At 34.9% G+C, this 15,568-nt stretch overlaps 1 protein-coding gene across 2 annotated transcripts; it reads right to left on the bottom strand.

The window, feature by feature from the left end:
• Positions 1-1,161: 1,161 nt before the first annotated feature.
• On the bottom strand, positions 1,162-15,183 carry LOC123554370 (metallo-beta-lactamase domain-containing protein 1-like). 2 transcript variants are annotated; one of them, XM_053548199.1, is made up of 6 exons: positions 15,085-15,183; positions 8,244-8,308; positions 7,270-7,368; positions 5,979-6,142; positions 3,079-3,193; positions 1,162-2,628 (listed from the first exon to the last, which is right to left on the bottom strand). In XM_053548199.1, exons 2-6 carry the CDS (start codon positions 8,293-8,295, stop codon positions 2,351-2,353), a joined length of 708 nt encoding a protein of 235 aa, XP_053404174.1. In that variant the 5' UTR covers positions 8,296-8,308; positions 15,085-15,183; the 3' UTR covers positions 1,162-2,350. The 2 variants fall into 2 exon arrangements, with proteins under 2 accessions (XP_053404174.1, XP_053404173.1); XM_053548198.1 differs by lacking the exon at positions 5,979-6,142 and adding an exon at positions 5,426-5,589 and having other exon boundaries at positions 15,085-15,182.
• Between the last annotated feature and the right edge of the window lie 385 nt (positions 15,184-15,568).

Genomic DNA, 15,568 nt, shown 5'->3' with positions numbered 1-15,568 from the left:
ATGTGTTATGTGCATGTCATAACCATGTACATGTACATTCTAACAACCAGTAAGTACACTAACATATTATAAATTTTATAGCAATATACATTACATTCATGTATGCATACAAGAACGTACTTGTTAAAAATTCTAAGCCCCTCTAATAAATATAAAACTTTTGCACCACTTTCTGCCTTTTAAACACATCTGGTTAAATCTCCAAACATATAAACTGGGGCTTTACCAAATACCATAATGAGCCGTGCCATGAGAAAACCAACATAGTGGGTGTGCGACCGGCATGGATCCAGACCAGCCTGCACATCCGCGCAGTCTGGTCAGGATCCATGCTGTTCGCTAACAGTTTCTTCAATTCCAATAGGCTTTAAAAGCGAACAGCATGGAGCCTGACCAGACTGCGCGGATGCGCAGGCTGGTCTGAATCCATGCTGGTCGCAAACCCACTATGTTGATTTTCTCATGGCACGGCTTATATATTATTGGGTAACTTATTACAAAATGTAATACATTTGCTCAGGACAGAATCCCATAATCCAGGCCATATAACTAGAAGTAGGCACAGTAACTGGTATTCAACTGTCACAGATGTATTTACCGTTTCATCTTGTTAAAATGTTTGCTGATGTCAATATTTCATAGAATTATTTGATTAAAGTAATCCAGTACTCATTAGTGTGATTATGTATATAATAACCAACTATAATAATAATGACCATATCAGACACATTGTTCAGATCAAAAGTATGACATATACTGAATTCAAATCTTGGTCGGAGGACAAATGCTTCAATATGCATTGTCACATATCAAATTGTCAGAGAACACTGCCTCGTCTAGGGATATAATATACAATATATCTTTATATGTAGTCTTGTAAATAATCCTAACTATCAGACAGACAAGTAAATGAGTCGACAAGATGATGGAAAATAAGTACATAAAAGGCTTATCAAATACACGAGTACAATAATACATACTGTAGCAACTGAAATTTATATATTTGCAGTAGAATTCAGAAACCGTTCTGCCAAAGTTTACACAAAGGCTTATAAGATGATTAAATAACAAATTGCCAGAGATGCCCAAACAAAATATTCCATAATATTTCAGCAGCCGAAAATTCTTCACTTATGTCTGAGCCCCAATACACATTAACCTATTGCCCATAAATCCAGCTTTACTGCTGAATAATGATATTACTGAAATTTTTAAAACCGTTGAATCAGTTGATTGATTGAATGACTGAGTGACTGCTTGAGAGATTACCTGATTGATAGATTGCTTTTCTACATAAAAAGTACAACTTCATAGCAACATATTAAAATACAAACAATAAAAAAAGCAAGAACATAATGATACAACCATGTCATTCACAAGGATGGCACAAAATAGGGGGAAAAAATCTTCATTTCCATTGTGGTCCTTGAAATATAACATGGTACGACACCGGTAGACATATCACAAAACAATCAATGACAGCTAAAAAGATATTTTATCAAAATTGAGTGTTATGATACTTCAGGTAGTTGCTGTTAAAGTTCTCTGAAATCACTCTGAAGAAACTATACCAGTTCTAGAGACAGCTGATCTACAGAAGCAGAACCATTTCTCTAGAGAGAACTTCAACAAATTTGGACTACCACCGTTCTACAAATTAAAACAGTAAGCATGTCCTCTAGCCACCACTTATACCAAATTCTGATAGTTAATTGGAGACAAGAAATACAAGTTCTACCATATAAGTACTTAAATTTGTAGAATTCTAACATTTAGAGCTCGGAAGTGCATGAATTTAGCACTACAAGGAATATAAATACACAAAACCTGTACGTGAATTATTAACATAATACATCACGGTTTCTTTACAATTTCAAATGCTGTCTTAAGGAATACTAATGTGTATATATCTTATAATGACACTATTGTTTGAAACTTTTCCTATAGAATAATTGGTGTTCATGTAGAAAAGAAAAAAAAACTCTTAATTGGATTTGATAATAAAAATACAATGTAGTAGAAATATCATAAGGCAAACTGCTTTCTAATAATGTTAAACTTTTGCTCTTTACTTTGATTGATGTGCTTTGTGCTAGCTGAACTAAAAATTGAATGTTCAAGCAAACAGTCTATAACTATAATACACAAAATGCTTGTAAGTATTTTCTTTTCAAGCAGCTAGCAAGTAAAAGTTAAATCTGATAGAGCAGCGTATAGTATTATGTGAGAAAATGTGTAATATCAGCATGCCCACAGTTAGATGTTTTTTCAGCTATAACCAATGTCCAACTCAAAGTCTTTCTGTATTCCGCTGCATTAACCGTATAGTTCATTTCAAAATACAACTATCTCAGTCCTGCTCTATTACAGTGTAAGTTGACTCAGAGAAGGACTCAACATGGCCATCTGCACTGTCTGTTGTGGTAGATTTAAATTCATTAAACATCACCATTCTAAGCTGTGATTTATATTCTTGAGGGACTTGAAACATGGGACCGTGCCCGGGCACAATCCAGTCAGCAAATCGCAAAACTTCCAAACGATTTTGTTGCTGTATTTCAGGGTACTCACTGTTTTCCTGCCACAATGTAAAATCCTCAAGGTCTTCTGAACGCTCAAATAAATCACCTGAAAATAAATATGCTAGAAGATCAAATATTTACCAAAAAAGCCCACAAGCATTTTCATTATGTCACAATATACAGTCAGTTTTTAAACTGCATTTTAATTTATTACTTCTCTGGGGTTTTTTTTACACAAGTTTAAACAACCACAACTTACCCCAAAAGTATACTCAAAAGATTCACTTCAACAATTTCTATTCCAGTTGCGACAATTTAAATCACACTGCTAAAACTAATTTGCAGGTTATCTGCATGAAATTTTGTTAGCCAAAAGAGAATTTATAACATGTAAATTTGTCTTTAATAAATTTGCTTGTGAAATAGTCAAACACATTGCTTAATACTGAGCCCCAAATTATCAATGAGAAGAAATATAGATTATAAAACCATTGACCAAAGCCTCTGCATACCTTATTTGTGCAGCACATTTTTAATTCAATGTTTAAAGACCTACCAGTGACAGCCACAGTTCCCTGTTTTGTGTTTTTCACTATTACGCTCACATCTGATCCAGTATGACCGGGTGTGGCTACAACCTCTATATCATCATCTATTTCATATGGTATCCCCTGAAATTATTATATCACAATTATATTATACAGTACGCCCTAAAAATAATTATACAACAACAGTATTATATTACCCAAGTGTAACTGCTGTTACAGGTATACAGTCATATGTTATAATGTCTCGTATATCTACTATGCAAGGATTATCTCAATATAATGCAAGTTGTTTCTACAATTACATTGACTAAATATTACCAAACACAATTGTATGTTATCACTTAGGTTATTTAAAACTGTTCTATGCAATATATATACACATATATATAAATTTTGGACCAGTACCAAGCTATACAACTATACTGGATGATCTGATAGGCAAGCCTCATGTCATTTTTCTGTTTGATACAAGTTAAATTATTATCCTAGATATATATTTTGTCATAAAGCCTTATTTAGGCAGCCTTCTTACACTCGGCTTATTTTTCTGGGTTAAAAATGTAGACAGATGCAACCTATAGATCCAGGTTATAAATGGTAATGTAAATGTAAAAAGAAAATAGTACATGAAGTATTTACCAATATTGTCAATTTCATGCAGAAACTGTTAACAATAAACAACTTTTATCATTAAGTTAACATCGGAATTTGTACCAAAATCTGAAGCATCCAATAGAGATTTTGTTGTATATGGTAATCATATAATGATGTACTGTCACATGTTGCAATTGTAACTAGTTATAATACAAAAAGACAATAATAAAATTACCTGTCCTTTTGCTTGCAATTTTAGATGAAAATATTTCCAAAAATAGTACATGTATTATCATTTTACAAGTACAGTATAATTAGTGTTAGTGAAAGACAACTGACAACTTCAAACCCAGAAAGGGTTTAAGGTAGGGGTCATGATCATGCTGTACATCACCAAGAAGCAAACTTATAACTGACTTAACAAACTTCCAAACACTTTGTAACATCAAGCCACAAAAAAACTGAAATATACTGGAGACCTGCGAAACTCTAAAGTATTTTCACATACCACATACATTTTATCTTATCTTTCTGTATCCAGATACCTAAAGATATATTTCACCTTAAAAATGTCCTTTTTAGTTGAAATCCACATTTCTCTGTTTTCTTTCATCAAAGGGATACTGATATTCAGATATAAATTTGACTTTTGTCTGTAGGTCTTGTTTTGTTTGTTTTGTGTTTAATGCCGTTTTTCAACAGTATTTCAGTCGTGTAATGGCGCGCAGTTAACCTAACAAGTGTTCCCGGATTCTATACCAGTACTAACCTGTTCTCCGTAAGTAACTGCCAACTTCCCCACATGAATTAATCAGAAGTGGAGGATGAATGATTTCAGACAAAAAGTCTTTATCAAATCGGGTGTGAGTATGAACTAAATTAAATTGAGTCATTTATGTGGGCTGTACAACCAAAAATGTTGTTTATTAAGGTTTTAAGTAGGTCATGAGGGTCAAGGTCATCTATGTATAGGTCAATTTGTAGGTCTTGCCACAAGGATTGTTAAGTGAGTATGAACTAAACTGGGTCTTTACTGTAAGCTGTAGGCAATCTGTTTTGAGGTTGATTGCTATATACCTGGGAGCATAAAAAGGGAAGATGAATATGGTATTTCTTGACAATTTCCAAGGGTTTTTGGATTTTAAATTTTCTATCTACTATTTTGGATTTACATGTGTATTTCTCTTTAACACAAATATTCCATTTAAATTGAACATTCCACAAAGGATTTTTAATAACTGAGGTATAGTAAATGTAGGGGATATTAGTTGCCTTGTATGTGTTTATTCCAATCTGTTGTTTCATAAACCAGAATTAGTAGGAAATAAAATGTTTCTAGAATAAAGTAGCAAAATTAAGAGTAAAATAATAAAGAAAGCATGCTCAGACAATGACCTTTAGTGGTGACTTTGACCTTTGGCTGAAGCATTTGGAACGTGGATTCTGCATGTCGTCTTGGTAAGTGGGACATTCAACAAAGTTTCATCAATTTTCTTTTGCATGGACTTTAGAATGAAATCGAAACCTTCTACTTTCAACCTTGACATAAATTTTGGCTGGCGCAATTGGGACACAGCTTTTTGATGAGATGTTACACCCAAGTTTCATGGGGTTATTACAGATGATTAAGACTGGACAAAAAATAGACAGAGACTGACAGACAATCACTTAGCAGGGACCACAACTTCCGCAGTGAGCCATCATGTTCCCTATCTTTGCACTTTTCCTCTATCTATAACCATGAATGTAAGAGAAAAGTACCTTTGCAAAATCATGTAGTGAATATAAGTCTCCTTCACAAACGTCATGTGAGACTATGTGTATAGCTTTAGAAAACAAGTTCAGGTTGCCGACGTGATCGGAATGACCGTGTGTACATACTGCAAACTGAATTCTATCTGACGAGAGACCATGCCGCTTCAAACCTGTTAGTAAATGCAGGAAATTATACAGAATGCCTTTTTGTTTCATACTGCAGCTTAAACCTGAGCAAAAATACATCCTTCATTATGGCCAAAAGGCCAAAATGTTTGCCATTTTACCCTCCTGTTGTGATTGGTATTAGCGTTACATAAAAATATGACATCATAAAAATATGACACAACATAAAATAAGAAGCAGACAAAAATCTGACAAATAAACTGATGATTGTTGAATAAACTATTTTCAGGTTGGAAATTTCGTCACATCTGGTCAGTCTGAAATAGTATACACAAACGTTTCATGCTCATGCGTTTTCAACAAGACATAAATCTATAACAATGTACTCATTCCAAAAACAACTTCTAACACATTCATTTCCACAGTTTTCTACCTCAGTAAAGCCATGTCGGAAGTAATGTTGATGCTGGCTCACTTCACCCGCCATAATTCCTACGGCTCTACCAAACAGATTCAGGTTGCCCACTTTATCACTGTGTGCGGTAGTACACACTACATAGTGAACATCATTGGGCTCTAGGCTAAACCCTCTCAGTGCTGTTGTACCAACAAAGTCAAATTAAATTTGGTCTTTAAGAAAACAAAATTATTGGGTAGAATAGGGAGGTGTTGTTTTTTGTTAAATAGCACATCAGAAATGTCAATGCAGGGTTTCATTAAGCGCCTGGTGGAAGGGTCTCCCTCTACTACGGCTGCCTGAAGCCCCAGATACGTTTCCTGTAGCAAATAAAGTTCTATATGGGAGGACCCCATAACCCTCTCTACTTTGCAGCTTCTACCTTCTACTTCAAAAATTAATGAAACCCCACAATGTTACATACTGTTACATAAGTATTCATTGTAGTTTATTCCCTTGTAAAACAATCTGTTCTGACATTAGCAAATTGGGCTTACGGCTAAAGTTATATATGAGGGTCAGGTTACCAAAAACAAACAATTCTGCTGGCCTCAGAGAGCTTGAGATTTCAATAAAACTTAGGTATTAGTTAGTAAAGCCCTATATATCATAGTCAGTCTCCTAAATATTGTCTAATTATACAATGTATAATGGAGTTACTAACTAGACATACAAAGGCCAAATGCATTAAGTGTACAAAGCATGATTTGAGCCGCGCCATGAGAAAACCAACATAGTGGCTTTGCGACCAGCATGGATCCAGACCAGCCTGCGCATCCGCGCAGTCTGGTCAGGATCCATGCTGTTCGCTTTTAAAGCCTACTACAATTAGAGAAACCGTTAGCGAACAGCATGGATCCTGACCAGACTGCGGGGATGCGCAGGCTGGTCTGGATCCATGCTGGTCGCAAAGCCACTATGTTGGTTTTCCCATGGCGCGGCTCATTTCATAAATACTGATCATGTTTGTCTAAGTTTAAAATTGCAATAATTACTTTGACAACTACTGAAGTAGGCACTTTATAATGAAACATTATGCAAAATATCTATTTTTTTCCAACTGTTGATAGTCAGTCTACAACATCCCATATTTGATGAAACTAGATTCTTCACATATGTGAGAATGTCCAACAGATTCCATAATTATCTGTGAGTAAATGTATAACAATGTAAATCGTTCTACCTTTTGATTCTTTTCAGGGTTTATTATCAATTATGAAAACAGGCAGTGAAAACAATAATCAAGAATTCAGAGAATGAGACAAACCTTCAAGTATGAGTTCTTTATCCCAGGGATTACCAGTGTCTACAATGATATTCCTCGGTCCCTTCAACAAGGTAATGGATCCACATGATTTCTGCTTGCCTGAAGCAAAATCATGATATATATCTGACTTAAGAACGGTTGCTGCAGTTTTGGGTAATAAAATTCCCAATAATAGAATTTGTTCAAACTTTGTATATGAACACAGTGTCATGTTAGAAACAGAATTATGAAAAAAACTAAGGTCACCATGCTTGTTCAAGAGTTATCTGCCCTTGAATATGCAAATTTGAAGAAAAATCCAATTTTAAGGGCAGATAACTCCTAAACAAGCATGGTGACATACGATTGTTTTTGCATTTTTCTGTTTCTAACATGAAACTATGTTTATATACAAAGTTTGAACAAATTCTATTATTGGGAAATTTTTGCCCCATCTCTTATACAAGAAACTGCAGCGAGCGTCTTTAACTGTTAACATGAACAAATTATTCTAAAACCATAGAAACGTAGCAATCTTCTCTCTAAAAGTGACTTGAAATATTAGATACCTCTGAAATATTAGCTATACATTTCAATTGTTCATGCAGTGACCAAACATTGTCTAGATTAGTCATGCTGGATCTATCTTGATCTATGCAAGTAATTACCAAGTATCTCACTGTGTTACATGACAATGAGGTGGAACTAAATGACTTCTGATGTATAACTGTGGTTTTCACTACAGGTAATGTCAAGCTGCAGCTCTCATACTGAACATCTTCAGCATCAGATTGACACTGTTAAATGATTAATATGCTCCAAGATAAACAAGTAATAGTCTACCCAGTATCATAATTATATCTGATAATTTTGCACTGTCAACTATTCAATTCATGTTAATCATCTGTGTTTCACTGTTCACGTAGTAAAACAACAATCAATGTTCCTTTAGTTTTTTTCTGATCAATTCATTTCAAATATAAAGCAACAAATACCTGGACCTTGCTTGATATTGTAACCTTCTTTTAACACATGTACCTCATACATGGCAGGTTATCTGAAAATACAAAAAAAAAAATCTGACAAATGTTATTGTATTCTCAAACTTCTTCAGAGGCTTATGACGCATGACTCTCCAGAGGCAGGGTGGTGCAAGAGCTGAGTGTTGAACTTGGACCTCTGATCTGGAGGGCTTGGGTTTAAATTATTTACCTACAATCTTTGTTTTTTCTACTATAGATCTGTTTTTGCTACAACTATCTTTGTTCTTCTACTATCTTGTTTTTACTCATTTTTTACTATCTTTGATTTTTTTCTCCTTTCTTTATTTTTTCTACTATCTTTGTTTCTCCTGCTGTCTTTGTTTCTTCTACTATCTTTGGCTTTCCTACTATCACTTCTTTTTACAACCTTGCTTTTCCTACTATCTTTGCCTTTCTCATAAATCCTCAGAAGAATGAAACAAGAGGGCCATGATGGCCCTATATCGCTCACCTGTTATCATTGCACTTGAGGACAAGAAGGTCCTCAGAAAAAATATCTAAGTCCAAAGGACAGGAACAACAAAGGGAAGGAATTTAACCAAAAAGAAAAAAAAATCTTACAAGGTATAGATATGTTAAAATACACAGTCCTAAAAACTGGAGGTACCATCCATGTTGTACCACAGAAAACTGGTCTCGTGTTTTCCCTATGGCCAATAATAAAAAAGTTGCTAAAATAAGCTATTTATAGTAACGTAAAAGGGAAGTAATTAAAAAAAAATAAATATTGTAAGTAGACAAAAGAAGGATCTGCCAAATAAATCTGTTGACGTAAATGAAATTTCAGATCAGTATCTTCATTAGTTATGGAGATATAAGAATTTTAATTTGAAATAAAGGGAGGTAATTTGAAATAAAATCAGTCCATAGTTATCTACCCTGATTGTCTCAGTCCAACTAATGACAATAATGAAATTTCAAATAAGTCCTGTAAATACTTACTGATATAAATCCATTTTGATTAGAATCAGGGGAGGTAATCAGATACAAAATAACTCTGGGACATAAGATTGGATCTGATTTGTCATGGAATCCAAGATTTATTGTTGTTGAAGATATTTTGGAAGTTTGTATCAAATAAAACCATAAATGAAGTCTCTATATGGCTGCAAAAGCCAAAATAGCCAATTTTGGACCTTTAAGGGGCCATAACTCTGGAACCCAAGAGGGAATCTGGTCAGTTTAAGAAAGAAAGCAAGATCTTGTGGTGATACAAGTTGTGTGCAAGTTTGGTTAAAATCAAATCATAAATGAAGCTGCTATTGTGCAGACAAGGTCAAAATAGCTAATTCTGGCCTTTTCAGGGGCCATAACTCTGGAACCCATAATGGAATCTGGCCAGTTCAAGAAAGGAACCAAGATCTTATGGTGATCTAAGTTGTGTGCCAGTTTGGTAAAATTCAAATCATAAATAAAGCTGCTATTGTGCAGACAAGGTCAAAATAGCTCATTTTGGCCCTTTCAGGGGCCATAACACTGGAACCCATTAAGGGATCTGGCCAGTTCAAGAAAGGAACCGTGATCTTACGATGATACAAGTTGTGTGCAAGTTTGATTAAAATAAAATCATAAATGAAACCACTATCGTGCAGACAAGAAGTTGTTGACGGACGGACGGACGGCGGCGGATGAAGGGTGATCACAAAAGCTCACCTTGTCACTATGTGACAGGTGAGCTAAAAAAGAGGTTTGGCCATGGTAAGATAGTATCGATTTTACCTAGATTTTCATTAATCGAAGTGAACACTAACCAAACTTTTCAATGGTTTAGCTCTGTGAGCTAGTTTTTTAACCAAGTTGACTGAGTTTTGAAATTCTCCTGGATTTCATAATGACAAACATTTTTACAAAATTTCAAGAAGATGAGGTATAAAATGTAGCCTCTAGAAAGTAACTACATGTGTGTCTACATTATAAGGACCCTGTTGCAGCCACTTCCTTCACTGACTGTACATGTTTTAATGTTTTAAATATACAATAAAAAGTTAGTTTTCTTCTGTGTTTATGGATTATTATTCTAAAATACATTATCCAGACTTACATATTTCGGCACATAAATTATTTATTAAGACAGGAGATACAGAAATATACAAAGAAATCAGACAATACGCACTTAATGACTATCGTTTTGTCTTTCATGATTACACAGGAATGTTATCGATTCAAATACTTAATTACCTATTCAAGAGACTTAACGGTTAGTAGATAAATGTTCTGGTTAGTTTAATACTTAATTACCACGCTAAAGTACAGCACCTGTACTACATGTATATTAAGATAAATTTGTAAGATAAGATTTATTTTGAGTCGGCAAGACAATTACTATGTTCTCTTTCATGACAAGGACAATAGCACCGAGTTGGGAATTTATTTATTTGAAATTTGTGAAAAAATAACCATATTTGGAGTTGGGAAAGGGTCCGAATGTCTGCCTCAGGCCACATTTAAAAAAGTCATTGTCTGCTGTCTCCCGACCCTACTTATTAAAGTTGGGTAGGTAGGTAGGCAATTCTTTTTTTTCTTCTACTGGAGGATTATACTTTTACCAGTAGATATATGATCGTTTCTTACAGAATATTCCTTCTGTACAAATAAGACTGACAAATCTACATAATTATGTTGTATAAAATAATGAAATTAAATGATACAATTTAAACATTCTTATACTTATCATTTTACTTACTTAAAATATATGTGGCACTTGTCATATCACATACGCGCAACTTAAAACAAGAGGACCATGATGGTCCTGAATCACTCACCTCTTCCCATATGACCCAGTTTTGAGTATGACGTCGTTTTTTCTATTATTTGACATAGTGACCTAGTTTTTGAGCTCATGTGACCCAGTTTTGAACTTGACCTAGATATTATCAAGATAAAAATTCTGACCAATTTTCATGAAGATCCATTGAAAAATATGTTCTCTAGAGAGGTCACAAGGTTTTTCTATTATTTGACCTATTGACCTAGTTTTCGAAGGTACATGACCCTGTTTTGAATTTTACCTAGATATTATCAAGGTGAACATTCTCACTAATTTTCATGAAGATCTCATGAAAAATATGGCCTCTAGAGAGGTCACAAGGTTTTTTCTATTTTTATACCTACTGGCCTAGTTTTTGACCGTACATGACCCAGTTTCGAAACTGACCTAGATGTCATCAAGGTAAACATTCAGATCAATTTTCATGAAGATCCATTGAAAAATATGGCCTCTAGAGAGGTCAGAAGATTTTTCTAATTTTAGACCTACTGACCTAGATTTTGATCGCAGTTGACCCAGTTTCAAACTTGACCTAGATACCATCAAGATGAATATTCAGACCAACTTTCATACAGATCCCATGAAAAGTATGGCCTCTTGAGAGGTCACAAGATTTTTTTATTATTTGACCTACTGACCTAGTTTTTAAGGCACGTGACCCAGTTTCAAACTTGACCTAGATATCATCAAGGTGAACATTCTGACCAATTTTCATGAAGATCCATTCAAGGGTATGGCCTCTAGAGAGGTCACAAGGTTTTTCTATTTCAAGACCTACTGACCTAGTTTTTGATCGCAAATGACCCAGTTTCAAACCTGACCTAGATATCATCAAGATAAACATTCAGACCAATTTTCATACAGATCCAATGAAAAATATGGCCTCTAGAGAGGTCACAACGTTTTTTCATTATTTGACCTAGTTTTTGAGGGCACGTGACCCACATTCGAACTTGACCTAGATATCATCAAGATGAACATTCTGACCAATTTTTATGGAGACCCATTCACAAGTATGGCCTCTAGAGAGGCCACAAGGTTTTTCTATTTTTAGACCTACTGACCTAGTTTTTGACCGCACATGACCCTGTTTCGAACTTGACCTAGATATCATCAAGATGAACATTCAGACCAACTTTCATACAGATCCCATGAAAAATATGGCCTTTAGAGAGGTCACAAGGTTTTTCTATTTCAAGACCTACTGACCTAGTTTTTGATGGCACGTGACCCACTTTCGAACTTGACCTAGCTATCATCAAGATGAACATTCAGACCAACTTTCATATAGATCCCATGAAAAATATGGCCTCTAGAGAGGTCACAAGGTTTTTCTATTATTTCACCTACTGACCTAGTTTTTGATGGCACGTGACCAACTTTCGTACTTGATCTAGATATCATCAAGGTGAACATTCTGACCAATTTTCATGAAGATCTCATGAAATATATGGCCTCTAGAGAGGTCACAAGATTTTTCTATTTTTAGACCTACTGACCTAGTTTTTGACCGCACGTGACCCAGTTTCGAACTTGACCTAGATATCATCAAGATGAACATTCAGACCAACTTTCATACAGATCCCATGAAAAATATGGCCTTTAGAGAGGTCAAAAGGTTTTTCTATTATTTGACCTACTGACCTAGTTTTTGAGGGCACGTGACCCACTTTCGAACTTGACCTAGATATCATCAAGGTGAACGTTCTGACCAATTTTCATGAAGATCTTGTGAAATATATGGCCTTTAGAGAGGTCACAAGGTTTTTCTATTTTTAGACCTACTGACCTAGTTTTTGACGGCACGTGACCCAGTTTCCAACTTGACCTAGATATCATCAAGATGAACATTCTGACCAATTTTCATAAAGATCCCATGAAAAATATGACCTCTAGAGTGGTCACAAGCAAATGTTTACGAATGGACTAACGCACGAACGGACGACGGACGCTGCGTGATCACAAAAGCTCACCTTGTCACTATGTGATAGGTGAGCTAAAAAAACATTTGACCAGCATTGTCCAATAAAAACTTTTGGGGCCGGCATTTTAAGTGGGTAGGTAGGGAGACAGCAAACAAACATATTTTTAATTTTGACGTCATGGAATTTCAAAAAGGGCGCTGCAGATTTATACAGTCGATCTGTACCTTCAAATATAAACGTCATAAAACATGTAAAACACCATATATACATAAATAAGTTTGAAAACTTAAAATATAATTAATGAATAAATAGTAATAAGTATTAATAATAAATCTGAATGAAAAAATGGGCATCTAGCTAATGGCAACACAAGACAATATGGAAGTGGCTATTCCTACGGTCCCGTAAGAATAGCCTCACAGGCTATTCCTACGGCTCTCCCGTAAGAATAGTGAAATAGCCCGCAGGTGGCTATTCCTACGGCTCTAAAGACAGTTTTGTATGTCCATCTTGAATTGCATTGTACTGAATTAATTCAAATGGCATATTTTCGAACAAATTGTTTGCTTTTCAGTATCACACCGAGAGAACAGGAAGTGATTTCGAATAATGGAAAAGGCTTATTTATGTCTATGTGTAATATTGTTGTCATCGAATGATATATATGTATAGATATATGCAACAAATCAATCAATTCAATGAATGTAATGATAATATCAGAGCTCCAGATAAGATGCGTATTTGCGTAAATACGTTTTGAAATTTACGAAAAACGCATTTAAAATCAAACCTACGCGTACTGGTACGCATTGAAAAAACGGGATACGTATTTTACTCGATTTAAGTGCGTAATCCAATTTTACCGTAAATCAAGCACATCTTTTTTTGTAATCGAGTACAACAAACAAAAATGGCGTCTCATAAAGCAAACGCTGACGACATCGTAAAGAAATGTCATTTTCTTATTCAAGTAGTGTGAAAGTGTATGACAAGAGATGACTCAGACAATGTCTGTTGGATCACTTTGTCCGTGATCTATGATATATTATGGGTAACTGATGAAATAGCCGAAGCACCATACATGTGGGTATTTTTGGAAAAAAAAAACAAAAACAAAAACAAAACAAAAAACACATTGACATTCAAGGTATCACTTGCAGTCAAATTATCACTGGCAGTTGATAGATCGCAGTGAAATTAAGATGTAGTGTAAGATGTGATGTATGCAGTAAACAAAATGTTAAAACTATTTGAATGAAGGCTCAAAAATATTCAGGAAAGCAGCATTGGTCGACAACGGCACGTCAACGGAGCACATGAATCTCAGAAAATTATACAAACAGTTATTATTATTACCCTTTAAATGATTTCCAATACGGAAACACCATTTAGAAAATCTAAAATACCCTTTTGAACAAATATCCAGGAGTAAAATACCCTTTGAAAGAAAAACTAGGGGGTAAAATACCCTTTAACCTAAAATCTTATCTGGAGCTCTGTAATATTGTGAGTAATAAATATGTCATTATTCTAAGTTTACATCATGTTTTGAATATCATGATACAGGTTGTATGTTCCCTTCATGTCTCGGTGATAAGACATATAAAAAATAAAGAAAAGAAATGAAGATTGACAAAAGTAAACAATTTGTTCGAAAATATACTAGTTGAATTAATTCAGTGCAATGCCATACAAGATGGACATACAAAATGTCTTTAGAGCCGTAGGAATAGCCACCTGCGGGCTATTTCACTATTCTTACGGGAGAGCCGTAGGAATAGCCTGTGAGGCTATTTATTCCAGACAATATTTATCAAATATGCTGTGAAAAAAATCAGTGCACTACTAGTAATGTATGACTTGGCTCAATTTATGATGTAAATATGCATTTTTACGTGCTTGGTCATACTTTCTTATCTCAGGTTCGACACTCAAACCTGTGCGCGAGAAAGGAATTATTAGGAGACTTTTTGGACAGTATGAGCCTATCCGAATGCACGCAAGTTGGAATAAAATTGGAACTCTGCCACTTCTTCATGTCATTTTATGCAAATAAATAATTCCAAACCACTACAACAGATACGTCTGAACATCTTAACTGTATAAGTGTCTAAATTAATGTAACTTGATCAAAAACGAAAGTATAACTAAATACTGTCTGGAAAATGTTCTAGAATCTACTCCAAATCTGAAGAGTATTCTACAGTAATCTTGAAGGTTAGAGACCACTAATTCGAACAGGAGGCCCATTGACCTGATAAGGTATTTGGTGCACTTACATTAGGGTGTTCATTAAACGTTATTTAACAGGAAATTTATCCTAGGTTTTCTGAAATCAAAGAATTTTTAAAATAAACAAGTATGATATTGATAAAATTGAAAAAGTCCAACGTAGAGCCGTCTGTTGGGTAAAAAATAAATACTCATATCAGGACAGTGTTACCTGTCTGAGAAACGAACTTAGGTTGCAGACCTTAAAAGACAGATAAGTCGGATTGGATTGGGATTGGGATTGGGATTGGGATTGGGATTGGGATTGGATTGGACTGGACTGGACTGGACTGGACTGGACTGGACTGGATTGG

Source organism: Mercenaria mercenaria, chromosome 7, assembly GCF_021730395.1.
Source record: "Mercenaria mercenaria strain notata chromosome 7, MADL_Memer_1, whole genome shotgun sequence".
NCBI classification, from domain to species: domain Eukaryota; kingdom Metazoa; phylum Mollusca; class Bivalvia; order Venerida; family Veneridae; genus Mercenaria; species Mercenaria mercenaria.
This window is presented reverse-complemented; position numbering and strand designations above follow the sequence as displayed.

Bases quoted from the DNA above. Each gene is read 5' to 3' on its own strand.
- LOC123554370 (XM_053548199.1), bottom strand. From the start codon at position 8,295: ATGTATGAGGTACATGTGTTAAAAGAAGGTTACAATATCAAGCAAGGT. The intron at 3,194-5,978 runs GTAGAAAACTGT...TAATAATTTCAG, and splicing joins TCCGACATGGCTTTACTGAG to GGGATACCATATGAAATAGA. The intron at 2,629-3,078 runs GTAGGTCTTTAA...ATTTATTTTCAG, and splicing joins GGGAACTGTGGCTGTCACTG to GTGATTTATTTGAGCGTTCA.